General features: G+C 37.3%; 1 protein-coding gene across 1 annotated transcript in view; it reads right to left on the reverse strand.

The window, feature by feature from the left end:
- The window catches only part of LOC146436521 (mucin-6), a 47715-nt gene extending 20535 nt beyond the window's left edge, over positions 1-27180 (reverse strand). The window contains exons 1-10 of the mRNA XM_085063801.1: positions 26603-27180; positions 13974-14023; positions 8584-8646; positions 6287-6340; positions 4965-5205; positions 3962-4088; positions 2759-2846; positions 2255-2364; positions 1116-1323; positions 204-326 (exon numbers count right to left, since the gene is read on the reverse strand). Of these exons, the coding sequence (XP_084919927.1) occupies positions 204-326; positions 1116-1323; positions 2255-2364; positions 2759-2846; positions 3962-4088; positions 4965-5205; positions 6287-6340; positions 8584-8646; positions 13974-14023; positions 26603-26649 (1111 nt within the window). The 5' untranslated portion in view covers positions 26650-27180. The remainder of the gene's footprint in view (positions 1-203; positions 327-1115; positions 1324-2254; positions 2365-2758; positions 2847-3961; positions 4089-4964; positions 5206-6286; positions 6341-8583; positions 8647-13973; positions 14024-26602) is intronic.
- Positions 27181-27527: the final 347 nt, after the last annotated feature.

Consider the following 27527-nt stretch of genomic DNA (forward strand, 5'->3'; position numbering starts at 1 on the left):
CCTCAATTACTCAAGACTCCAGTTACATTACGTTACCTGCTCTTTCTCAGGTAACATAATGTAACTTGAGTCTTGAGTTCCAGCAGCACAATGCCCTGAAATGCACAGCTAGTTCATTATTAAGCAGTCTATTCCACTTGACTGGATATATGGAAAAAAAAAAACCATTTGTGTGCTCCATTAAGAATATGATGAAATGATACCTTCTGGACAAAAGCAACCATAGGTACAGTGACTGGAACAGCTGTACTCGGGGTTGGAACAGGTTTTAATACATGGAGAACCACATTCCTCATAGATTTGGTTAGCAGAACATTTTCCCACAGCTGAAACAAACAGTGGAAGTGTTAAGATTTTAAAGTGTAAACATGGAAGAATGTTTCATCTACTACCTAACAAGGAAAAGATCTTCTGACACTAACATTCTTTTATCCTGCCTCAACACTCATTTCATCGTCTGAGTATTCATCATTACCATCATATTCACTCTGGCCTTTTTTCATTTTTCATGCTAATTTATTGGAAATGTTTTTCAGAAGCTAGAAGAATGGCAAACAGGCTGTACTGCAGCCTAATGAAGTACCACAAATCAGATTTTCTGTAGTACTTCAAGGTTTTACTTCCAATCAGTCGTTGTAAATAAGAAGGTAAAGCATCTGAAAAAGGGCTACTGAAAATCATCTGTGAATAAAAAGAACTATGGCAATTGTTAGCAAAAAGGTTCAAAGACTTCAGGGGCTATTTAAAAGTTCTCTCTCTTCACTGGCTAATTTGCTAAGTACAATGATAAGAAAACTGTGCTTTGAGTAAACAGCCTCCTATTGCAAGTTTGAGAAATTAGGCAGTTTTCTCTTGATGGATGTTTCTCTGTTTTATTCTTACTGATCTAGACATAGGACCCGTTTTTTTAGATTCCTTCTCCTCTGAAGTTTCCCTGCTCTCCTTATAGCCTTATCAAAGACCACTGTTCTCTTTAGAAATTTATTTGTTTGATTAAAGACAGTAGAGACCTCTTTTATGAGTTGTTTTATATTCCAGTTATTTATCATAATCACTTTATTTAAAACACAGAAAAATTAAGTATAGTCCTACATGAATAAACCATTTGAACTTACAGCAGAAATTTTCAGTTCTCCAGTTGAACACCATTTGGTGGGACATAGCACATTGCCTGGAATACTCTGACAGTGTAGAGCAAGTGCAGTTGTTTTGTCCTGGCTCACTGCAGTCCTGCATATCAAGCTGGCAACGAATGACAAACCTGTCCTTTGGCACACTGCAGGTTGGTGACACCAAATTAAGTAGCTGAGAGCAGATCATGGCCTAAATAAAAAGAAAAAGAAAATTGTTCCTGGTAGTGTTTCCTTCATATGAAAACCACAATGGAATAACACTGCTAGTTACAATTTTCTTGTTGATTTTTTTGCTTTTTTCCCCCTACAATTTAATAATGTGTATTTGACTTAAAACACATAAGGAATTCACAGACAGAAGGGAATATAAATCCATTGTACAATAGAAGGAACTTGATATATTGAAATAATTCTACTTCTCATTATGTTGAAAATTAAGTCCCTTTCTGTGCCATCAATCCCCCTAAAAATGGCTGTGAACATTACACACAGGAAATGTGTTGCCTTATGGCAATTCAATTCCAGGACAAATATCTCAGACGTAAAAATCACAAAATTCATTCCTCTTTGATCAAACACTTGCATTTCTGTTGCCTGCACGTTTGTATTGCTGTCATGCTGCCTACTGCAATATAAAGTCTCAAAGATTCTGAGGCACACTCATTTTCTTTTCATGTATAGCTGTAAGTGATATCAGTTGATAGTGGTTGTCCCTGTGATCAGTGCTGTTATCTGGCAATATGTTTTACACATTGTGAATATCTTCAAATCTGTTCAGCTTAGTGTCAGGTCTCTAACTGGCTGACAAAAACTTCTTAAAGCTTCACTGGTTTCTGTGAATTTCCTGTGATGACCTGCATGGAATTCCAGAAAGCTGTGAGTTAATGCTGGCTGATTTTTATGAGTGATTTACATCTACCCTTAAAAACACCTGTGGCCTTTATTAAAATGTATTTTAATGGAAATAACTCAGTTTCTTTCTCATATCACACTGTACAGATGCTGACTTTACCTGTTTTCATGGAAATCAGTTTTATGAAACCACTCCCTCTCTATTTTTTATTTCTATCTATCTTTCCCCAGCTGTTAAGAATCATGCTGCAGTGAAGCCAAGATCTTACATATTTTTTGTGAGGAACACTGGAAATTGGTATCTCCTCAGACAGGCAGATCTCTGATGGATCATCCATTTTTTGTAACGCAGCAAATTTATACGTATCCAGCAATTTACCTGGAAATTGAAGGGTGATAATCTGTCAGAAAAAAGACTGCATTGATTTGTTTACTTGTTACTGTGATGTAGCAAAACTGATTCTACTCTTTAACTATTAAATGTCCTACTAGTTAATAATCCCAAGATAACAACTGCCTCTTCTGAAAGTTAGGAGAGTGTGATCCATACCACCTGTTTCTAAAAGATAAGAGTGCTTATCACTTGTGTGAGAAACCCACTACATTATGCTCACAGCAGATAACAGTGTAGCATAATCAAATGAGGGGTATGTTGGTGCCCCATGGGACTGCTCTGCTCAATTATGAAACAGAGCAATGCTGTCCCAGTTTTTATTCACTTTTCACCTTGACTAACTTGCTCTCCTTCCATCTGAAATGTCCTTGTTTCTTACCTTCACGCACAAATTCATTCAGTTCATAACCATCATAGTTCCCACACATTCCACAGGTTTTCCCCATGTATTTTTTTTCTGCTAAAACCTAAAATAAAAGAGAACAAAACATTTAAAAGTAAAAAGCCCTAAGTAAAATTATCTATACAGCATTGCCTTTCTCAAACAAATTCAGTTCAAGCACCCAATTAAAAGTGATTCTTCTCATTAATTTCAGTGACTTTTTGGGGGAAGAGTTTTGTAAGCAGTGAAGTCTTTTCCCAATAGGCAAATAGGGATTTTTTTCAAAATTAGTATTTAATAGAAGACTAAGATTTGAAGACACTTACAGGGAATTGAGAGGAGATAATGTTCTAACGAGCCAGGACAAAACCCCAGAAAATAATGCTGAATCCTTGCTAATATCTTTGTTGACAAAGCATGAATTTCAAGTTTCTTCTCTTAAGAAACTTAAGGTTACAGAAAAAAAATCTGTTTTCAGATGAGGGTTATTCAGTCCCTATTATTCTGGAGACTAAAGTGGTAGTACTACTACTAGGTACAAATATTGAATTACTTTGAAAATTTTAGATCAGAGGAAATAAAACTATAATCTTTATATAGTCAGATTAGCATTTCCTCTTATATATGTGATTGTAATGCTGATAAATCTCCCAGACAATTTATTATATATGAATCTCCTTGTTTTAGCATACTTATCAATTTTGAATTCAGGGGTTTTTGTGGCATAATATCACAGGTCACACTGAGAAGATGTATTGGAAATTTTTTGAGGGAAAACCTGAAAAGATTCAGAAAAAGAAACTGGTAGAAGCACCCAATGTTTGAACCCAAAATATGTCCTGGGGAAGCCAGGTTGAAGCCAAGTAGAAAAGATTAAACTATGGCATCCAGTATTAAATTCTACACAACTTTCAACAACATCTCTTCAGCAAAACATTGCAACTGCTGGATTATCCTGAGGAAAGATTGAAATGTGTGGAAGTGTCTACAAATCTCAGCACTGGTGAATTTAGCTACAGTGCTGCAAGTGAAAGCAACATGCAAAGTTATCTATTTCAAGAGGAATGGATAAAACAGGAAAAGAATAAATATCAAAATAGTAAATACATGCAAAAACACCCATTAAGTTCAAAGAGTTCTTGTCATTCCAGTAAACCAGTGAGAATTTTCTTCTCTGCTCTGTGAGAACATTTTACTAACCATAAGATAGTCATCATTGTTCCACATGACAACCAGCTCCATCTCCATCAGCTTGGCCACCAGGCGGATGTTGCGTCCATAAGGTGCTATTTGGATTCCATTGCTGGAGTAAGGCAACTGAATGACACTGCAAGAAGTTGAGAAAAGAGAAATCAACCTTCTCATAACAGATTATGCAGGTATTAATTACTAATTTTGGGTATGATACACAAACAGTCAGTACTTGCAGCAACATGAAACAGAATCTTTTTCCTTTTTAGCTATGACATTTCAAAATACATGAAAGCTTCTGCTGATTGAAAATCGATGTCATCAATTTCACAGAAGAATTACCAGAAAATGGGTTGCATAGTGATTCTTCTACTGACAATGTTTGCACGGGACTTGGTATCTGTGGCTAGCACAGGTTTTTCCCATGAGAAGTTTTCTTGTGTTTTGTAAATAAAGATAAAGTTTGGATGTTGTTGGAACAGTGTCCCAGAACTTGGGCAGTGCAGGCTTGGCCAATCAGGCCTGGGGGAAGGCTTCTGACTGACCAATCTGGGTGACTTTTGAGAACTCTATATATGTGATGAAATCAAAACAATAAAGGTCATTCCTTCTTGCCACTGAGAACTGATGCATTCATTACTCTGCTAGCTGCTCAACAGCGACAGGTATCTTCACTTGGTTTGGTTTTATTAGAGCATAGTTATATGTTTCAAGAACTTGTAACAATAAAGTTTGTATGGTAGAACTAATGTTGATTATCCTAAAGAGATTATATGGCCTGTTCATATAAGAATTCTTGTTATGACAGAAAACTGACAAGATTAGAGAAACCCATAAAGGAATGTGGTAGAGTGTGAGAGCTTGATGGGAAGCAATGGGAGTAGAGTTGTTAGGCATGTTAATGCCAGTAATTTGCTGATACATTTTTGACACAAGGTAGTCTTTAGTGCAACTGATATAAAACTCCCTGTGCTCTTTAAACACTTCACTCCCCATTCATGGAGAACCTTACCCAACACTCCCGATAGAAATGCTGCCTTTCTCAACAATGACAACAGAAGGTCCAAGCTCAATAATGATCCTTGCAATCTTTTTGTCCAGCCCACGGCGGAACTGAACGTTGAAGTCTGGGCTGGTTTCATCACACAGAGTTGCAAAGATGTAGTTGCAAGTCCCAGTGAAGTCATACTGGTATTTATCAAAGGTTGAAAAATGCCCTCCACCCCATGTAGAACAGGACTCCTTGCTCAAAACTATAAAAGAGAAGGAATAATGGATTTAGGTCTCCTAAAAGCATATTTGCTCATTCTAATTAGTATTTCAAAAATAGTAGGACAGACTATTAAGTTTCTACTCAGATTAATCCTTTAAACAACATTAAAGCCCTCTTTTATTTTTTTTTTTTTGGTTTTTGGGGGTTTGTTTGGGGAGTTTTTTTGTTGGATTTTTTTTTTTAATTTGTTTGTTCACTCTGTTTTGTAACCTCAACATTTTACCTCAGGTCAGGAAGGGAAACAATATTAGGAGAGAGCAGTATTCTTATTTACTGTAAGCAGAGGAGAATTGTCTAATTTCCTAGCTTGGGAAAAAACATTACAACTCCTTCATGGGTAATAAAAAGATTTACCTTCTTATTTCAGTCTGCTAGATCTGTTTGCGAAGGTGACAGCTTGCTACTGGACAGACCTTTAACATCTCAGGCACAGCATTTACCTAGCTCTCTATGGCATTACTGAATCATGATTATTTGCACAGTCAAATGACCAGACACCCAAAGACAGTCTTCAAAGCCCAACTTGTAATTCCCACTCTTTTGGCTCTGTGTTTGTGTGACAAAGTTCCAGACAGTTTTATAAATGTACAGTATGTTTTACTCAGTTTTAATTTTTAAGAAGTAAACTGAAATGTTCACCTGAATAGACAGATTTTCGGATGTGGAAATGAATCATAAAAATAATCCAGATACAACTCCAGCACTTGCTGTTAGATAGTTCTGCACCTACTTACCGCATTTGAACAGTCCCTCTGAAGCTAATAATTTTACCGAAGTAACTAAAGTCATGTCCTCAGGTCTGCATTTCCAGACTCAGATTGTTACTTTTAATTTTTTAATTATTTTTGCTTATGGTGTCATATGAAGTGCAAGTATCTTAAAAGACATCTTAAGAGTCACAAAGTACCATGTAAGTTTATCAAAGTCTACATGCAATTTAATTTTATTGTTTTAAAGCCAAAGCATCTTTTTTAACTCTAAAGGAATAATGAAATGGTTACAGAATGCAACCGGTTTTACCCAGGTCACGTAGAAAATACTGTTTCCCAATAAGCTGTTACCTGTTGGCAAAAAGTACTCCTCTTCCGTACTTCTGTTCTGTCCTGAAGGTCTGACTGGAAAATAGGAATTGGCTAACTGTTATCATTGATCCTTCATGCTCAAGCCCAGCTGGTTTAATATATTGTGTTTGAGTGATGCTGACCACCAAACCCCAGAGTGTGCCTAGGAATGATTACCTGGGGCTGCACAATAGTCAAAGTGCAATAGGCACCCCTTTCAATAAATATCAAGCATGGTCAGAGTATTTGTTTTTATTTAAATCTTATCAAAGAAAAATAGCAAATGGGAATGTCAACAACTCAAGGAAGTTTAAGTCTAGATTATGTGTTTGTCTTTTGAGTTCAGCTTTTATTAAATAATGTCTAGGGATTTTCTTTTAATTTATCTACATCCATGCTCTACCATTTCTCTTGTTATAAGAACAGACGGAAGACAGAGATGAGTTCCTGAATATTTGGGAATTTTTTGTCTGATCACATACCTTCAACTACTTTTACTTTTAGGATGAACTTCATGTAGCTTTTCCATGCTTACACTGAATGAGTATTCACCTAATTCAAGCCACTCTCAGTTTCTTCTGCCTAAAGAAATGCCTCTAATCATAATAAATTTGCATTTTATACCATTATTTTTGTTCTACACATCCACATTTTCCCCAAACTGGACAAAGAATTTCATTCAACCACTGATACGTAACAAGCTTTGCAGTACACAGAATTAATTTTAAACTGAATGCAGAAGTAAAGCACACTATTTTAGTGTAAAACATTAAAATTATTAATGACTAGGAATATTGTCTGTAAATAGAGTAGAAATAAAGGATACAGGATAGAAAAAAGTCAGAATATTATGACTGATATCCATACTTATTTAGAAAGGACCTTGTGAAAATTGTGTGTTTCCAGAAGGCTATAGCCTTCTGGATCCTGCCTTAGCAGAGAAACATTATGTCCTGTAAAATACAGTATATCATGTTAGCATGATGACAATGATGCATTCTTGTCATAGACATGGAAAACTAAATATTTATTGAATGAACTTGAAATTTACAAGTCAGTGCCTCACATTTTCGTCAGAAAAGGACATGTGAAAAATTGTGTTGGTTCTGCCCAAGGGTTGATGTAGCTCTGTATTTTATTTCTAGCAGAGACCATTAACAGACTGCCCAAGGGAAGACCACCATCAGGTCAGGCATATATACTTCCACAGATATTCTCTCAGTCTCCAATTATTTTCAGTTCAGGGAATTTTGTGAGGCTATTGGGATTTTTCTGCTTACGCCTCCCTTGTGCTCTGGCTTCCAAAGCCTTGTCCACCATCCTTTTGAACAGAACCAAGGTTTTTTTGTAACAGAAAATGCCACAACCACTGCTGTCAAAATTTGCCATTTTAATTATTAGTTAACATTTTAATGATACCTGCTTTTCTAACAGCACTTCTGGTAACTCATATTTTTTAGTACTTTAAAGCTATAATTTTATTTTGCTTTTGCACACTGTTTTACACAAGTAAGATAATAGTACCTCACTATTTGTATTTCTCAGACTCAGAAGGACTAGCACAAACTTACAGTAAGTAGGTGGATGGAGTTAATTTTGCATACAGATTTGCCTGGATGCACACAAGCCATTCTTTGGGGTTAAGGGAAAACTGCTGGTAAATGACCAGAATTGTGGCACCAGCTGGCACAGCTGAATGTTGAAGCAGAGATCTGTCCTTACTCTGACTCCCCTCTGGCTGCTGCCTATAAGGGTGAGGAAGAAGCTTTCCATACTCTGATTGTTCATTTGCATAAAAGTTTGTTTTAACCTGAAATCTTTAAAATCTTTTTCACAGACCTAATCTACATGGAGAATGAGCTTTATTTAGTTTCCTGGATTTTGCAACATCAAAATAATCCATATCATAAATTTTCAGACAATATTAGACAGTAGTATGTAAGAATAAAAATCCAGCTTACCACACAAATTACCCCAACAGTTTATTCCTAAATGTGGAAGGCTATTAAACGGCTCACAGTTTCTATGCTTAGGCATCAAACCTCAGCATAGCACACTAAAGCACTTTACCTTTAGTTTAAAAGTTACCAGAGAGAGACAAGGCATTTTACAATCCTTTTACATGCAAAGTCTTCATTCAGATTTTCTAGAATTTAATGTTTCAAAACATATGCTCCTTGAGGCAATGACTTATTTTTATTATGTGTTTTGTACAGTGTCTACTGCAATACAGAACAGATGCTGAATAGAGCTGTCACTCACACTTGAACGCGAACATTAAATACCAGGTCACTTACTTCTTTGCAGAGATTCTTTCTGTTTTTGGAGAAAAATGGGGGGCCAGTAATTTCCTTCAAAAGCTGTGAAAGAAAAAAGACAACACAATAAAGTCATCCTCTGAGCAAAAGGAAGTTGAATATTTGCACATTTATTTATTTTCAAGCATGCTGTAAGTCAAAGCAGGGCCAGCACATATGAATTGGGTTCTGTCAAACAAATCTGAATGGAAGTTATCATGGAAAATCACATGATTCATATTACAAAATTAAGTAATAGAAAATCCTTCTGTGCTGGTCAAATGCTACCAAAATTTGCTAGAAATCCTATGCAATATGAGATGTCCTCCACTTCATACTACAATCCTATGTTCTTTTTAAAAAAGTGGAATAAATCCTTCCTCATGTTTTTGAATTCTCGTTTCACCGTCTGGGTACAAGTAGTGGAGGGTATAGCCAAAAGTGTGAAAATATGGGAAAAGTATTGTCCCATGTGTTCTTCACAAGAACCATGGCATCTGGAGGGAAGAGTAGGAAATCCCTAGGCACAGCTATTTACATTAAGGCAGAATGATGAAAGCTGTCACCTGCTCCCTTCCATGTACCTTTTCTCAAGGCCTGGTTTGGTTAGGAGAAGCCAAGGAATATTTAGCAAATGCTGAGTGCAGTGTGCTCCCCAAGATGCAGGAATAAAGACCTGGGGTGCTTCAGAAATGTGCTGCTCATCTTTAAAGTTTGTCTAGTATTTCTTAGATAGTGCAAGCAAATATCTCATAGAACCCATGTAATTCTCTATTACATGTTTAGGATCTTTTGCAACATAGAAAATCTTGTGGCAGAAGGTTTCTTTAATCAAATAAACCAGGCCAAATCAACCTACATATCTATATATACTACAGCTCTGCAGGGCTCTGTTGCTTCCTTAGATACTGCAGAGTGGAAGCCTCCAGGGAGCCCACCAGCTGTAGCAGACTCTCAGCCAAATCCACACTGTGCTGCAGAAGATAAGGTAATATTTGCCATGTGGTACCTAAAGGACTGCAGGAAAACAGGTGGGGTTCTGCCTTTCATGTAAGGCTAGGTTAAAGCACAAGAGGGAATTTTGGAACTGAGTATTTCAGCACATGCTTTCACTTTGGATCTCAGATCCAAACATCTCCAACATTCCCATCAGTCTATGCCTCAATTCTTCTCTGAAACAATACTTGTTGAAAAAAGATGTTATCTGGATAAACTAATCTAAGTTGCTAAGAGGTAAAATATTACAATGGCATTCTAAATAAATATTTAGACATATGGGAAATAAATCAAGGATATAAGTTCAGTGACAGAAGTGCTCCCACCCTAAATGTTCTAATAGCTTAAAATGGCATTCATCTCAGCCACTCCCAAGTTGTCTGACACACTAATAAGAAAATCATTGTAGATCCTACCCATGCTGCCTTTTCATCTAGAATTTGTCAGCACTGGCCAATAATTGTTTGAAATTTTGCCAGTGTTTTAGTACAGCCTCCACGGTTGGCCTGCAACTCAGCAGGCATTTCCAAAACCTAGCATGCTCCTTCCAGGTTTCTAGTGAACCATGCCTCACAGTAAGTACACCACAAAAAGGAATAGGCTGTTTGTGGCTTTCAAGCTAACACTCTTCATGCCTAGAGTTGCTGCAACCTTTCTTGAACCCCTGGATTTTGATATCTTCATTTGTTCAATAATATATTATTGTTGGTTTAACAGTTTTCCAATAATTACAGTTTAAGCCTATGCTTCAAACACTACATTAATGGGATTTAGGAGGGTGTAATAGCTGCCTTCCAAGGATATTTGATTTGCAGGAATTGAATATATACTTAAAGCACTGCTTCAAGTCAGATCTATCTAGAGAGCTTAATGTTAAGCAAAACATTTAACAGTTAATGGGCAAATATTTTAGATTAGAACAGACAAGTCAGTTTACAAAGGTTGTTTGTTAGCTTTTCAAACTCTAACAGCTAAGCATGGCAAACAAAATGTAACAAATACTTCAGGTTTGGTATTTAGCTAAATTTGAACACAATAATAATAATCCAGGATTACAGGGAGTTGTACAAGAGTTATATTGAAAATAAGTAATGATATGAAATCCACTTTAAATTTTTGCCCAAAGAATAGCTAATAAAACAAGTATAGAGCCATTTGCTGACTATCTGTCAATACATCAAGTCTGTATCACATCAAATGAAACTATTACACTAATTACAGTAGTTATTCTCAGCATTTGCATTATTTTTCTCACACTTAACTCCAAAGACATTAGTTAAATCTTCCTGGCAACATTATCAACCATTCACAAGCACACAAAATGGCAGATTGTACAGCTGTATCAAGGCCCCATGCAGAAGTTGTATTTTGCAACCATTTAAGAATTTTTCATTTTAAAGGCTGTCCTAGTGTTAAATGAGACTTCTAAAGTACTGAAATCTTCCTTACCAGCATTTTACTATTACTGCAAGTATTCTGTTTTCCTTTGAGAAATGACATGAAATACTTATTTTGAATTATCTCAATACAACTTTAACCAGAGTTTCACTTCTCTTGGATAAAGGAAGGTCTTACTTTCAATTCCCATTCTACTCCAGCTGGCCAACTTCCTTAAGAATTATATCTGTTGAAGTGTATTTCTGTGTGGTCAGCCTGTCTAGTTCATGGCAGCAATACAACCCAGTCAGGGAACATGACTTACCATGAAGAAATGAGGAATTTTCTTCCTATACTATGGTTACTATGAAACATCCCAATGGGAAAATACAATTTTATGTTGTAATGACATCAAAGTATTTCATGTCAGATTAAAAAAAACCAAATATTGAAATGAAATCTTTGTACTTCCAAATAGAAATAATTTAGGATTTCTGTTCTATAAAGGGTTCAATTTGTATCTTCTAATTTGGGACAAACAGAAATGTTGCAATGTCAAATGTTCTGGAAAGGACAAGAACTTTAAAACAAATGACATAAACCTAAAATTAAATTTAGCAGTGAGGCTACTGCTAGAGCTGTAACTGTAATGTGAATAATCAGTTGCACATGTTTATGAAAATTTTTCTTCAATATGGAATTATTAACTCCCTTTGCCTCTTGCAAACATAGAGGTCTGAAAAGCATAAATCAAGGTAACTTCATAGTTACATACTTTGAAAAAAAATATGTCATGACTGTACATAAACCTCTCAAAAGGTTCTGACAGTTCTGACTACTGAAATAGCTAAAGGGGTGAAGCCTCAATTTAATCAATGAACCAGCATCTCTTATTAAGTAAAGGCTAGAACTACAAGTTTTAAATGGAGTTTGAGCTTCCGCAGATTTTTTTTTTACTCAAGGTAATGCATGTTCACCAATTTTCTTGAGTTACCAATTTCCATCAGAGGTCATATCAAATAAACATATGTCCTTCCAATCAATATCTACATTTCTAGCTAGAGACAGACTTAAGGTACAGAATTTGGATGCAGATCCATGAAGAGGAGAAATGAACTCCTGGCTTTGATCTGACTCATTTTAAGGAGACAAGATTTGGATCTAGAGTTCAAAATAATGAGCACCCTGCATGTTGTCCAGTTTTAGAACATACAGATCAACATCCAAAAACTATCTGATTTAAAATCTTTCTTTGACAGAATTAAATCTGTTTTCACTGTCTCCAACCTTCCATGGCATACTAAGGCCCTGAAATATTTATACATGCCAAAGGAGAAAACTGTTCTGTAAGAATTTTCTAGATCCCACTTCTAGGATTTTTATCTTTAAATTCAACTTAGTCTTTTGTAGAAAAAGATCCTATTTAATTGCCCAGTTTATATATAAAGCTTGTGGCTAAGTGTCTACAACAATTTTCTATTTGATTGCAAGTATTAGTATTTTTATTATTACTAATACATCTGTTATCTAACACATGAAGTAATGTAGCGTAAGATCTTCCAGGCAGTAAAATTTGGGATTAGCACTCATGTTCAGGTACTTGACTTGATATTGTTTATAATAGTGTAAATACAGTGAATAGAGTTACACCTGATTTATAACAATACAGCTGAGGTTAGAAATTGGCTCTGAGAGTCTTCTACAGAGTTGAGTTGCTTAAATTTTAATTATTTTTGTACTACAGTTTAAGTCAGTGATTTAAGAGTAATAAATGTCTCCATGCAATTTGAACTATATGGTTCATTAAATGCAGTAAACACAATACAGAAGAAATAAATTTAACTTTGTTTAAACTAAATCAAGTGAAGTATGCATTTTAGCAGCTTGAAACCTTTTCTTGAAATTGTAAGTGTAAGAATTGGTAATGAAAGAGAATATCCAGAAGAGATAAAAAAGAAACCATCTCAAACAATGACAAATCACGGCAAAAAAGGCTCAGTCTCAAAAAATCCATTGAAAACACCCCAGGAGGAGTAATGAGTAAGAAGGCAGAGTAGCTACAAAGTCAATGAACTTACCTGTTCAAGTCTTTTTTAGAAATTACACATTCATCTGGTATTTAGGTGGGTTAGATCAAAAAAGTAATACAGAGTGCTTTAAAAGACTGAAGAATTATATAGAATAATATATGGAGAAATATGTTAAGAGTCGTAAATTTTTTAGACTGGAACCATTTGCCTGCTTTCTAGCACAGGGTTCTTTCTACCACATCATTCCTCAAAAAAGAAATGCCATCACATTAACAGGTAACACTTAATACTTTTTGCAGTTCACATAACAAAGAAAAATTATTTTTATTATCACTCTACACAGAAGATATACAATATATATCTGCAATGACATTGCTACCCACTGTATCATGAACATCTGAAAGATGAAGGCACTTGACAACTTGGAAACACAACAGAAGTCCATTGAAAAATATTCCCATATTCAGGGAATGAACTTTAGGGAATGATCCAACACATCATTCTGTAACCACCCCTTCTGAAAAAGTTAAGAACAGATTGTTTTATTTCAGTTATGTGTTCATTAAAAAATCAGTTGTGTTTTAAGATGAAGCAAAGAAGAATAAAATGTATAAACTGAATTCTGCAGGTTGTGGGAAAGGAGAGCAAAACCTGAACCTTATGTGACCTAATGACACAATGGAGTCACCCCCTTTGTTTCTATATTGTTTCAGTATTTTCCTTCAAACTATGTACCAAGAGGAACCCAGGCACCTTGGACTTACCAGCAGATTGCAGAAAACTGCAGAAGATGAGCAGTATTTTTGTTGGGAGCATGATGCATGCCCTGCCTGGAGAGTGTTCCCAGGGCTCTCCTCTGTTCCAAGCGGGGCAGTGCCAATGCTGCCACTTTCCAGGCTGCCTTCTTCAAGCTTGGATGCTTTATATATAGAATTGCAATGCCCTCCCTCATTCCCATAGCTTACAGAAATTGCAACAGCAGAGTACCCGCCAAACAGGATCTCCTCTTTATCAAGTTCAACACACCTAAAAGCCACCTAAAAAAAAAGAAGAAAAAAGAAAATGCAAACCTCATCCAGTTCATTATCATTCTTAGAAGGTTTTTATAATGGCTTCCATTTGTAACAGCTCAAACACTTTTAACTGCATTTACTGAACAAATTTGGTATTATACCCAAAAGCAAAAAGACAAATAATACACAAATTATGATCAGTAGCTGATAAGGAAAGGAATAATATTGGACCAGTACACAAAGTGGAAGAATGAATTGCAGGAGATTTGGAACTGCTGAAAATACTGTGTGGATAAAAGATGGTAAGACATGAATGAACAGAGATACAGATCTCAGATTTTTTTATTAACTCCTCTTTCATTAACTTTTATTCACTCTCCTGGGTGATTGTGTTCATCTCTCCCTTGTGTGACTTTTTAAGCAAAACTATAAACTTTGCCTTTGCTAAGAAGGTCTGTCCATGGTACAGCTGATTTCCTGACTATGCAAGGGAGCTCAGTAAGCTCTTGCCCACCATGTTAGCACTGCCAAGGGCAGAGGGCAATCTGTGTTCCAGAACACACTATTGCACTAAGGTACTTGGGCAACTTTCACAAGTTAATCTCCACCTTCCCGCCAACATCACAGAAGATCAATTCCACTACTGTTACACTTGGATCTCTCCACATGTTAGGTGAAATGTTGAATGCACTGGGTAAGTTCAAAGCATCATTGCCACCACTGACTTGACAGTAGAACAAGAACTTGCTTTATCCTGTCGTTTTTCATTAGCACAATAATTACTCATTGAAAAAGTAGTCTTCCTAGAAGAAAACTCTCACTATAAAATATAAAATGGATTATGTGTCTATATGAATCTCTTCAGCCTTTCCTGTTTCACCTATGCAGTTCTTAGGTGACCCTCTGAAGAAAGTGGGAATAGATAGGGCCTTTTCCTTGCCTTCCCTGCACAAGAGGTGCCCCCTCTGTCACCCCCACCTACCTCACATGGACTGGATCACAAGCCATGCCCACAGCTGCCAACACTGTGCCTGCCCTGGTGCTTCCCGGTGCTTCCAGCATCCAGGGACAGCGCATTAAGGGTGCGGGAAGGGTGCGGGAAGGGAAGGTGAGGGAAGGTCAGATCAGGAGAGAGCAAGGGGAAGTTCTTGGAGTTATCCCTTCTGAGAGATGGGAAGAAGCAGGAGACAGTGTGACTTAACATCATTTCAGCCCCAGCTCAACCTGGTTGTAATTAAATGTAGACGTTCAACTTTAATTGACATGTAGATCTGCCTTTTTGGTTTCTGGGATTTTTTTTTGGCCTCTACTACTTCCTATTCCTCTCCCCAGGAACAGAAGGATAAAGTATATGACTGCTGATTATAGAACTGCGATCCTAAATTTAAAAATTTCTGTTGAAAATTTTTTGCATCTGCCTTACAAAAACCCCAGAGTAAATGAAAAAATCACTTGTCACTTCCGAAAATCATGATCAACATGAAAAATTAAGTACTCAAAACAGCCTCTAACCAGACTGATACTAAGATAAATATATAATTAAGATTACATTATTTATATATGTTAATATAAGTTATATATTTATGTTATAATGTTAATATAAGTTTTATATTATTATACAGCTATATTTACCCAAAATATAGCTGTATAATAATATAAAACATATATAACATGTTTGTAGCAACATTCTTAGCTGAACTCATTCTATCTGCGAAGTCAGGATAAAGATATTACCTTCTGTTATGCTGGAAGGAATTTAAGCAGATCAGTCTAAAGCTTTATGATTCAGTAAATTATTATTTTATGGCGACATCCAATGATGATGTGAGCACAGTTAATCAAAAGCATCCATCTACAACTGCTTTTAAGTCAGGACTCCATACCAAGAAAAAAACATTTGCTTGAGGATTGTGAGAAGTGACTGAGTTTGCAGTACATAGATAATTATTTTACATGGAAGAGCTTTGTGAAAAACAGTCTGTCCAGCTGCAGTGAGAGAATGAAGCTTCTAATGAATGTGGGGTTTTTTCCCATTTAATAATTGTAATTGGTTTCGTAACACCATCAGTTGTCAGAAACTGCTGTTGTACAGGAGAGCAGAGATTGTTGTGGCCATATATTGTACCCAGTAACAGTTTCTCAGTATTGCAGTATAATTTACTTTTCAGCATCATATACACTTCTAGAAGATTTTTGAAATGTCAAAGGAACTTATATAAGCCAGATTTTATGCAAATTGAGAAAGTTACAACACTTTAAGTGATAGACTATCTTGTCTACAGTTTAATTGCTCTAGGAATTCTTAGGTATATTACAGAATATTTTGGCACTTTTATGAAGATCACTAAGAAAACATCCCACTTCCAGTAATATACTCTAATATAATATACACTGTGTATTATTTTAGCAGCCTTGCTTTTTTTTTTTGCTAAATAGCGACATATATTTATAAACAATCAGACTAAAATACAGCACTTGATTAGCCCTAGTCCCAGTGGGTGCACAAGTAATTTCCAGTTTTGGAAGCTTGTGCCTGTAAGTTTCCACTGCTCTAAGTGGAATGCAAAGATCCAGGCTACAGCTTGATAGCAATCTGACACACCAGCTGATCTGGTGGGTTTTGTCTTTGAGCTCTGAAATGTGATTTTCTGTCTCAATCAAATTTTGAATAATTGTAAAATATTTTGCTTTAATATGACACTATTAAAATAATCCTTACTTTAAATTCCAAATTATTTTAGATGCCTGGCCTTCAAGTAATTGTTTTAGAATATTCATGATTGAATCACTTACATGTAATGAATATAACATTTACTGTCTTATAAATGCTGTATCAGAATTATGTAAAATAAGGCCCTTGAAAACAGCTGGGTTATCTTTTATTCTTTATGACTGGGACATTCACTATGACTGGCAGGGCAACCTTAGTTCTATGTAGAATCCAATGAGCTGTAAAATTTCGGTAGGAAAGTCTGACAATCCAGGGAAACTAGTAGGGCTTTTTTTGGTATAGATTGTCTCAAGGTATCACTATTTATTTTCTATTAGTGGTGCTTCACCTTTCACAAGGCAATTCCATTACCATTCCACTATTTAAAAATTAACCAAAAGAACAACGTAACTGGCATTAACATGCTAAACAGAAGACAACAAGCTCCCATTTTTTCTTCCTGTTTCTCATCCTTTCAGGTAATCTAGCCAGGGAGCAGAGGATCCCATACAGAGCAGCTTCCCTGGGCTAAGCTTATGGCACACACCAGGGGCTCCTGTCTAGTTGTGAGTAGCTGGCAGGCACCACACAGCCAGCTGGCTGTCCCTGCTGCCAAGACACTTTCCAAAGAAACGGGCAGTAAAACAGATACATGTTCTGAGAATGTTCCAATTGCAGTAAATAAGAAATTTTGGGTTGAGAAATATTCACAAAAAAATCATGGCCAGCTTATCCCTCATCCTCAGCCTATGTCCCACCTTTAGAATTTCCTGGTATTTAATTGTGTGTGTCTTTCCAGCTACCTTTCTTCATGCCTTCTGTACACCTAAATTCCTTCCCTAAACAGTACCTAAAATAAGCTCAGTATGATTCTGCCACCAGACACTAAATAATCCACCTTACGGTTTTAGTAGAAATCCACATTTTCTGCTTTCCTTTTGATCACCAGAAACAAGAAAACCATTTTTTCTTCATACCTTTGAAGCAGATACCTCCCACACAACCAGAAAAAAAATTGCTATTGTTAGGTCTGCCATTCAGTTGGAGCCATCTCTGCTCTTACTGGGTAGCTGTCTACAGGTATTTAAATGTAAAATTTCATTTAGCATTGTAAATTATGCTTGGTTGCAGTATGGAGAGATATGGTGGCTGTAGGTGTTATGGCATATTTAATTTGTTTTAACAAGAAATTTTGATTGTTCTTGTGTAGATGAAAGCAAACACAAATTAAGAAATAACAGCACTCTTTCATTCTTCCAAAAGTAGCACTCTTATACTGTTCCAAAAGTACTTTTGTACTTAAATTACTATAAAGTCAAGTCCTTCCCATATACCTGTTAGAAAAAAAAAAGTAGAAAACAATTTAAAACTCATGTCTCTAAAAGTGGTAATTACTTCATTGATTGGTACTTAACTTTTAATTATAATTTGTTGAGGACAATGGCCTGAGACCTCCTTGTGTTGGCTTTATGCCTCTGGCACTCACTGTGATGAATATCTCAGACACTGTGGCTGTGGGGACCTGAGCTGGTGTAGTTCACTCTTTATGTCCTGCCAACACGAGAGGCTGACAAAGCCACCAATCCCATAGTTCCCTGAAGTGTATCCATTGCCCTGAGGACAAACTGGGACAAAACATTTGAAGTGTTTCTGGAGTAAATCCTTTTTGGGGAAAAAAATAAACCACATAAAACAAAGCAAGGCCTGCTACTATGATACTGTGTTACCCTTTCTGCACAGGAACACTGCTAAGACAAACTCTGCTTGCTCTCAGCTCCCACACTCTTCTCCTGCTTCTGAATCCTGTGTTGTTGATGCTGGACTCAAACTGGTTTGCATTCTGATCTCTGGAGCGGTCTGGGCTGCACAGTTTGTTCTGTAAGAATCCTGAATTCTGGTCAATTTAGCTACAGTGCTGACGGGAAAGAACAGAGTAACAGGATCATGGAAAGAGAAACTATAGAGGGACTGTCACCTCTGTTCATGTCTGTCTCCTTTTGACATTTTAACTAATATTTCTCTCCAACACTATGATCATGAACAAAATTCTGTGCAGATTCTCTTAAAGCCAAACTTATCGTCTAGTGATTAAGGAATTTGGAGAGGAAGACTGATTCTCTCATTTTCATTTGCTTCTAGTAGAGAGAAAAAAGTTATTAATGATGACCTCATATAAAGTCTAGAGATAGATTAGACTTTATGCTGCACTAAGTCCAAACTTGGGGTTCTCTTTTTTTTTTTTCCCAAATAGAAAATGTTGAAACCAATTTGATTTTACAGTTTTAATTCCCAACCTATATTTTTCTTCTGAGCTACATTAACATGGAGAACATTTATCCAATGAGCAAAAATTTTTGATAGCACAGGTCAGGGTTTTTTTTCCCAGACTTTAGGCTTTAACAACTAATCAGTATTCCTTTTCTAAGGGAAATTCAGGGAATATCCTGAGTTATACATCAGCAGTTCTTCCTGGGCAGCATGCACTTTTACTGCATACCATACAGAAAAGGAATGGAAAGGATTACACATGAAAGCAGCTGTGGTTCAAATGTTTCTAGCTTAGTTAGAACTCAGTTCAGTAAGCAATTTGAAACATCCTGAGTTCTTTTAATTGCTGTACTCATAATTGCCACCCAATCGAGCTAAATCTGTAGTTAGTAATTAATGTTCAAACCGGACTTGGAAAAAATAAAATTATTTGCTTCTTGTTACATCACAGCTGTGTTAATTTAATAATCAGATAGATTTTGTTACCAGATACAGAATGAAAAGCAAACACATTGTGTGAACCAGGAATTCATTAAGTACAAGCTTTGACCTCTGCTGGTAAGGAGATAAAATAGACCCTGTATTTACACAAATATTAAGAGCTGGGAATAGGAAGTCAGTGGCAATTCATGTTTAACTTGTTCTTTAATGTGTGTGCATTTTAGAACAGATAATCTCCAGCTGATGCTAATATAACATATCTGCTAAGATAATAAAGTCAAGCACAAACTTTTGTTTACCCTTTACTTGATACATTCTGGTCCTTTTTTAATGCATTTTGGTTGACTTGGATTCAAAAAAAAAACCAAAAACCCACAAAAATAGTCACTGTAGTCACTTTACCAAAGTACTGAAGTTCATGGATGTTTGATTTGTGATAGAACAGATTTGAAAATCATTACTTATTCTGGAATTTGGAAACCTCTTTCCATTTCTAAAGAAATTAAGTTCTTGGAAGAATGCACCTGAGTTAAGGGTGTGAAAAGCGTGAAGGGATTGATGGAGGCAGCTTCCATGCACACAGTTTAAAAAAAAAAAAAGGACAGTATGGCTATTTTCCCCATGGGCAGAGAGCACCATGTACAGAGAATCATAACAATGCATCGATAGAATTCATAGAAGAGCAAGAATGAACAACTTGCATCCCTTCTGAGTGTCTTTTTATTCAAACATGACAGAATTGCAGCTGCAACTTGCAACTCTTCTTTACAGATTCTTGGTCTCTGGGGCCAGACAGCTGTGTTTGTGTCATGTCTCTCTCTGTCAGCTGACTACTACTATATTAAGACCTCACTGCATGGAGAGACTGGCAGCCAGTTTATGTTTATCTAAATGTAGAATAAAGACGTCAGCACTATATTTTCTGAAAAAGATACGAAATTTTTGTCCTCATTTTTCACCTTAATACATGCTACAGATTCTGTCCTGAAAGCTCTTTGCTTCTATGCATGACTAAATGTCATGAAATCTACATTTTATTATCAGTCACACTGGTACAGAAAGAGCAGTTTCTGCTCATGAGAAAATCCCCCACTATTTGAAAGCCCTGTGTAATTAATATGCACTTTTAATACTATGATGTTCCTAGGGAAGATTAAACATAATGAAGTATGAAGAATCAGTTGGAAAGCGAGAACTAAATATTAAATTGCCTTTATTTGGCAATTTCAGTTTGACAATTGCACTTCTCAGTTTTTAAACCCAGCACAACATAGCAATGAACTGCTGCACTGTGCCAGGTAGTTATATCTTTATTATCTCAAACTTGGATTTTCTTCCCTTGGGTCAGGTGGTAGATATCCCATATGCAAAGGTACAGGACAAACATAAAGAACTATTTCACAGAGCTTAGGTAGGATCCAGACTTAACTTTAGTCCTTACACTTGTGAGTAGAGCAACTCCCTTGTGCTCTTCTTCAAAGTAATAGCTAAATTAGTAGTAGATACTCTCTGAGTTGTTCTCCACCTTTTTCTGTTCTAGACTCTTTCATGTACATATTCCACTACATTAATTATTGACTTGAAATCTCTAGTTTCTTAAATTGTTCAGTTGAAGAACAACCAGAGGGTCTAATAACAAAACATGCACATGTTACCTATCTGCAATCCAATATGAGCAAGATATTTGCCAAATGTTTTCTAAGGTGCAGTGTGCTGATACCTTCTGAGAAATCAGACAGTGCATGGCTAAATGCATCTAAGATCTTATCCAAATAGGTGACTTAAATGCCATAACAACATCACAGTGTTTCCACCTGCTAATATTTACAATGTGTATAAATGCATATCCATATGTATATACCTAAACACATATATGTATATTCATATTATAGGTATATCCCTATACATACTGTTATTTTGACTAGTTTTTTAGTGAGTCCAGAGAACTGTGCTGCTGTCAGGCTGACAACTCTAAACAGAACTGAAAACTTTGACCAATCAACATACCTAATGTGGCCCAAAGCACAGGAAAAAATGGCAGGAGCAGGTTTTGTTTCACTGATGTCATTCTGGTATGATGTCAGGAATTGCTTTGGAGTTAACATTACAGTAGTTCCAAGGCCTGTGGCTGCTGAGCTCTACATTGTGTATTTACCTTAACTTCTCAACCAAATATCAGCAGAACACTTGCTTATATTGCAGAAATTGCCTGTGGAGGACCTGGCAACTTGAACTACTCCTCCGTTTACATATTTTCAATTAAATAAAAAACTAATACACCCATGAATTCTGGCTGTTGCTGAAGTCTATGATAAAACTCTCATGTACTTTTAAGGTAATACTTCCCAAGCCTCAAAAGCAGTGGAATATTCATATCTGAGAAGTACCAGAATGTAAAGGCAATAAATAAAATAAATAAATTAAGGGGAACTTCAGTTATTCTTTTAACTTATTTATCAATCTTCCACACATTTCCAGACAGAATTTAATTTAATTGTTTCATTGATCTTGCCTGAAATGTTAGAGCTTACAATGTTTACATATGCTCTCACCAATTACTACAACCCCTCACTATGTGGTGGAGTGGTGCTTATATAAATGTGCAGAAAATGTCATATATTTCTTGCCCTCACTGATAAGCATATATTTCTTGTTACTCTGGGGTATGGCAGCCTATGGATTTTTCAATTAAAAGCAGACATCACAATGTGAGATGTTCCATACAGAGTCAGAAAAGAATGGGAAAACCTTCTTTGTGCTATCCCTTCTTCTCCTGCAAGAACTGCAAATACAAGTTCAAGGAAGTTTAATTCCTAGAGCATCCTTATTGACTTCTGCTAGGCTTCATATAAAAAAATAGGTTTCCCACACAGTTTGATTTTGAGAATTGAGTTTCAAACAGCATACTGAATTCCTACTAATGCTACTGCTACACCATTTTCTGCTGTATCACACTTATGTTCTTGCTTTCTTCCAGTATGGCATTGCAAAACAGATATGCATCTGCGAGGTATCGGTTCAATCTCTTATTCTTCCCCAAGGTGAGAAAGATGTAGCAGTGGGGCTCTTGTCTAAAGAGCTGGTGCTTAATAAACACCACTGAATGTACTAGGAAAGCTGAGGTCAGTGCTCACACACGATGCGTGACAAGCAGTGAGCATCACGGCAGTTCCCTCTTGCTCTCAGGTAAGCTCATTGAGGTATAATGCCAGCTTATCCAAAAGACTGCCATTTTGGTAGAGGAGCCTTGCTGAGGATTACAGCCTTTTCCCAGAGCTTCCAACAGACTTTTAAGAATACTGAATTCAGGCAAGAGAGTCAGCTGAATGGCTGATTCTGAATTTGAAGCTGTATGGGAAGGCAGCACAGGTAAAAAAGGATGTATGATATACTTCTAATCGACTCCTGAGAAAGTGCTCTGCTTAATTTTTCATTGGCTATCATTTCCCAATATAATAAAAACTTAATATCCAGTTTATTATCCTCTATTTCAGTCAAGCAATTAAAAGACCATGCCATTTTTTTGAAAGCTATGTTGTGGGAGACGACAGAAAGAGCTGTTGGTAGCCACTCATTGCTATCTGAGAATACCCCTGTATTACAGCCTAAACTGACAAACGAGGCATGTTTTCTGCAGAGAGCTGCAAGCTACAAAGTGTTACATTCAGCTAAAGTACATTAATAACTATGAAAACACTTCTGCTGTTTTTGTCAGTGATAATTGTATCTTACTCTATTTTGTTCTGTTTGCAGTGATGATGAATGCAGGTGAGAGAGAGAAAATGGTGTTTTCCAGCAGTTTTTCTAAGGGCTGAGCCTCAATGACCTTTCTCCTCACATCTAAGAGCAGTGGAGCAGCTGCTGTTAGGAGATGGAGGCTTTCTAGTGTTTTCTACAACTGCATGTGGAAATTCCACGATACACCAAGAAACTCAGCTAAGGCAACCTATATCATGGGTGTCCTGGTTTTGGCTGGGATAGAGGCAGTTTTCTCCTTAGTAGCTGGTACAGTGCTTGGTTTGGATTTAGTATGAGAACAATTTTGAAAACAAACTGATGTTTTGTATGTTGCTAAGTAGTGCTTACCCTTGGTCAAGGACTTTTCAATTTCTCACACTCTGCCAGTGAGGAGGTAAACAAGAAACTGGGAGGGAGCATGGCTGGGACAGCTGATATGAACTGGCCAAAAGGATGTTCCACACCATAGAACATCATACTCAGCATATAAACTGAAGAGAATTACATGGATGGGTCCAATTGCTGTTTTAGGATAGGATGGGCATTGGATAGTGAGCAACTGTGTTGTGAATCACTTGTTTGGTTGGGTTTTTTCCCCGAGTCTGATTATTAATTGTTAATATAACATAACATCAGCATTAACTTTTTACAATTAGCGCTACTGTATTTTATTTTGTTTCATTTAATAAACTATTGTTATCTCAACCCATGAGTTTGTGGGGTTTTTCCCCTTCCCTGACTCTCCTACCCATCCCATGGCAGAGCAGAGACAGAGGAAGTGAGTGAGTAGCTTTGTGGCAATCAGCAGCTGGGGATAAACCCTGACAATGGATTCTTAACTTGGAAAGAACTTTGTCTTGGAGCAAACAAGATAACAATCATGGCCATTCTCTTGCCAATCTGGGTTGAGGACATTAATAATTTATATGACTATTCTTCTGCAATTGCTTTCCTAACAGTAAGTCAGATAGGGAATCCACCGGACTGCTGAAGGCACATTTATTGCCTATAAGCCTACCCTTGCATGCAAGTTTTTTCCAGTTTCACAGCTAAAAGTAGCAAAAGGCTTCAGACACTGCTGTCTCTACTGCTGCACTGAGTAGTATCACTAAGGTTATAATTCTCAATATTTTTTTAACTAGATGTGAAAATAATTTTGTGTGTGCTGTTCAAGATTTAGCACTTTAATAGTGTCTACTTGCTAAATTAAATCCTAAAGGGTCAGCAGAAGTAGTTACATGACCATGATCAAAATTCTCATCAGCAAGCACCAAACTCCACAGATATCTCAACAATGACATAAGCATGATTCACCACATCAGGATATCCTCGAGCATTTGAGGTTTTGAAGTATTTACAACAACATTCTTTAGTAGATTCAAAAATAAGAATACACAAGTGGAAGTTGACTCTGGGTTTTTGATTGCTTTTTTTTAGTGAAGATGCAACATCTGTTCTTTCCATGTTGCCTTTTCAAGTATTTGGCCCATTTTGAATCATTTGGATTTAGAGAACTCAGGCTATTAGTCCCGCCAAAGGAAATGTTCATTCATGGCTACTGGCACAGTGGGAAGAATAAGAAACTCATCATTACTAAAGCATGTCCTGTTAAGTACTCTCATCATTACTAAAGTATGTACTACCGAGTTTCAGCATCTAAAACATCCATGTTATGAAAGAAAATAGGCTTAAAAAGAAACATAATGGTTCCCCCAGCTGTCTTCTTTCTAAGAGACACAAAAGATCATCAGGGTAACTCTTTCTGGATCTGACAGCAGTGATGATCCACATAAAGACCAGTAATATACCTTGAGACACGTGGCTAAAGATTGCTACTGAGTGGAATATCTCATTGAACCAGGGAAGTTTTGTCGGATCCCCCACAAATGGTGCTCTTCTCACTGTATCTAATGCAGCAATACAAAAGCAGAGCTACAGCATCAGAATATATGGAAATTATAAAGGCTCTATTAACAAGGCAGCTACGAATCATCTGAGAGTTGTGATCTTACATATGGTACCATGCTTTGTTATACCCTTACTTTAGGATCACCTAAGAAAAAAACTTCTGAGCATCTTTAAGAAGTTTTGAGCTATATGACATTCACCTGAGAGCAGATCAGGTAAACTCAACTCCCAGTGCCCTAGAGTCAAAATCTAAACATTAGGCTTGTACGCTTTTTTGATTCCTCAATTTTTAGAAGGCTTCTACTTCAAATTTTGAAAAAATGCTGAAATTCTTCCCTACCTCTCTGATACTGAAGTTCTCTGAATACCCATCCACAAATAGGAAAAAGTATCCAAAAATAGTAAGCTACTGACATGTGATTCTATCCTTTTTAATAAGACAAACCAGGACTTTTGGTTGCTCAGATCTGTGATATCTTCACATGTGACATTGCCTTTCCTAGATGGGCCTGAAGCATTAAAGCCTGCTATTTAATAACATTGTCTCTAACTCAAAAAGATACGCATATGCAAACACAGAACACAGAACAATTCCTCGGTGGAATGAAAAAAAAAACCAAAAGACAATCCCACCCCCCCAAACTAAACCAGCCCTGTAATTACAGCTGTAGTGGCTTGTTTGAGGTTGATATGGAGTGAAATACAGCGCTAAAAGAGCCTCTATCTCTCTCTCTCTCCAATGACTAGTTAACTCTTCCTTTTGGAACCCCCTCATGCTATTGAACATTATACTAAACATTGATCATTCATTAGCCATGAAAATATATAATGACGATGCTATTCTGGCATATTCAGACAGACTCAAGTCTTGAAGATGACTCTCAAAGTTCCAACAGCAATATAGGTTCATGTAGGCATGAAGGGGATGCCTGATTAAGAAACCATCTGGTAAACTCAAACTATTTTAACCCATTAATTGAAAGTGAAATATCTTTAGGGCAGGCTCTTCTGAAAGAGAATAGCTAATCCCCTCAGCTGTGCAAAAGCAGCACACCCAGGTACCACACAAATCCAAACTGCTAGCCAGAGTCGAGTCCAGCAACTCAGAGCTATTGCAAACACACAGAAAATCATAAACCACAGAATGAGCTCTCAAGATGCAGTGATTCACGTAATTCTTCAGCATTTCTTGGTAAATTATCCAAACGCTATATATATTCTAGATAATTCATAGCGTCCTTTTAGGAGGAAAAAAGCCCCAGCCTCCTGGTAATGTAGTTTTACTTGAAACGGCTTACGAATTTAGTGTCATTGCAAACATCAGCTGTAATATTCCCCATCCTACAGCAATTGCTTGTCACTCAGAGGATTGTTAAGGAAGCTTTCCTTTCCAGCCATCCCGGAGCTGCTCTGGCAGTCACATTCCCACCCCCTGGAATGGGGCCGAGTTCCCTCACGGCAGGCAGCTCCAGTGACCCCACGGGTGCCCCTTGGCTCCCTGCACACCCCACACTCACAGTCAGACAGGGTTTCCTTACCATCTCAGCCCTGGCGTTTCCCACAGCGGAGTCCCAGATGCCTGCATCCTTAGAAGAATTTAATCGTGGTGCAGTGACACAAAACCAGCTCAAGTTGGTGCCCGCTGGTGCCCAACAAAAGATTTCCCGCGCTTTTCCACCCTCACGGTCTCCTCACCCAGACAGTCTGGAATTTTCCAGCACTCATCAGCTCCTGCCTGGCCGGGCCGCATTGCCTTTTGTTGTGCAAAGGGGCAGCGCTTCACAGCCCCTTGCCCGCGGCTCTCCCACCCAGAGCTCAGCCCTCACTGCAGGGCTACTCACCGTCACCGAGCTACCTGCACTGAATGTGCTCCTTTACAAAGCGATGGATTTGGCTATTGCGGCGTTTTCACCTCTTGGCCTCGGGATTTAACCAAAACCAGCTGCACCTAAGCCGTCAACGTCGCGCTGTGGTAAGTGGAGGCAGACTGTGTGAAGAACTTCAGGGACCTTCGCAATAAAAGTGAGTTTTCCTGAAAAACAAACTAGGAAAATTACCATTTTAAACGATAAGACTCAGAATGGCTTTGATTTAAAAACAAAAGGGAAAAAGATTGTAAACAATCTTCTTCTACAAACCCCCAACATCACAGCCCAGCCTTTTAACCCGGAGCACATTTTCCCCTCAGCAAACCTCCGTGGCCTGAGCCCCCTGTGCACAGTGCCCTGTGGGCTCTCGGGACTCTGACCTCATTTATCCTGCAGGCTCCCGCACTTTCTATTGAATTCAGCTAAACCCCTCTTCCCACCTACTTCCAAACCCTTCCCTTCCCTGAGCATGCCCACCTCTTTTCAGGGAAGCGCTCTTCATGCAAGAGGCACCTGCCAAAGGAAAAGGGAGGCAGCTTTCTCCTCTACTACTCAGCTGCCCTTTTTAAAGGCAACATACTATAAAATACACATT

Source organism: Lichenostomus cassidix, chromosome 5 (genome assembly GCF_008360975.1).
Source record: "Lichenostomus cassidix isolate B80296 chromosome 5, HeHo_3.0, whole genome shotgun sequence".
NCBI lineage: Eukaryota > Metazoa > Chordata > Aves > Passeriformes > Meliphagidae > Lichenostomus > Lichenostomus cassidix.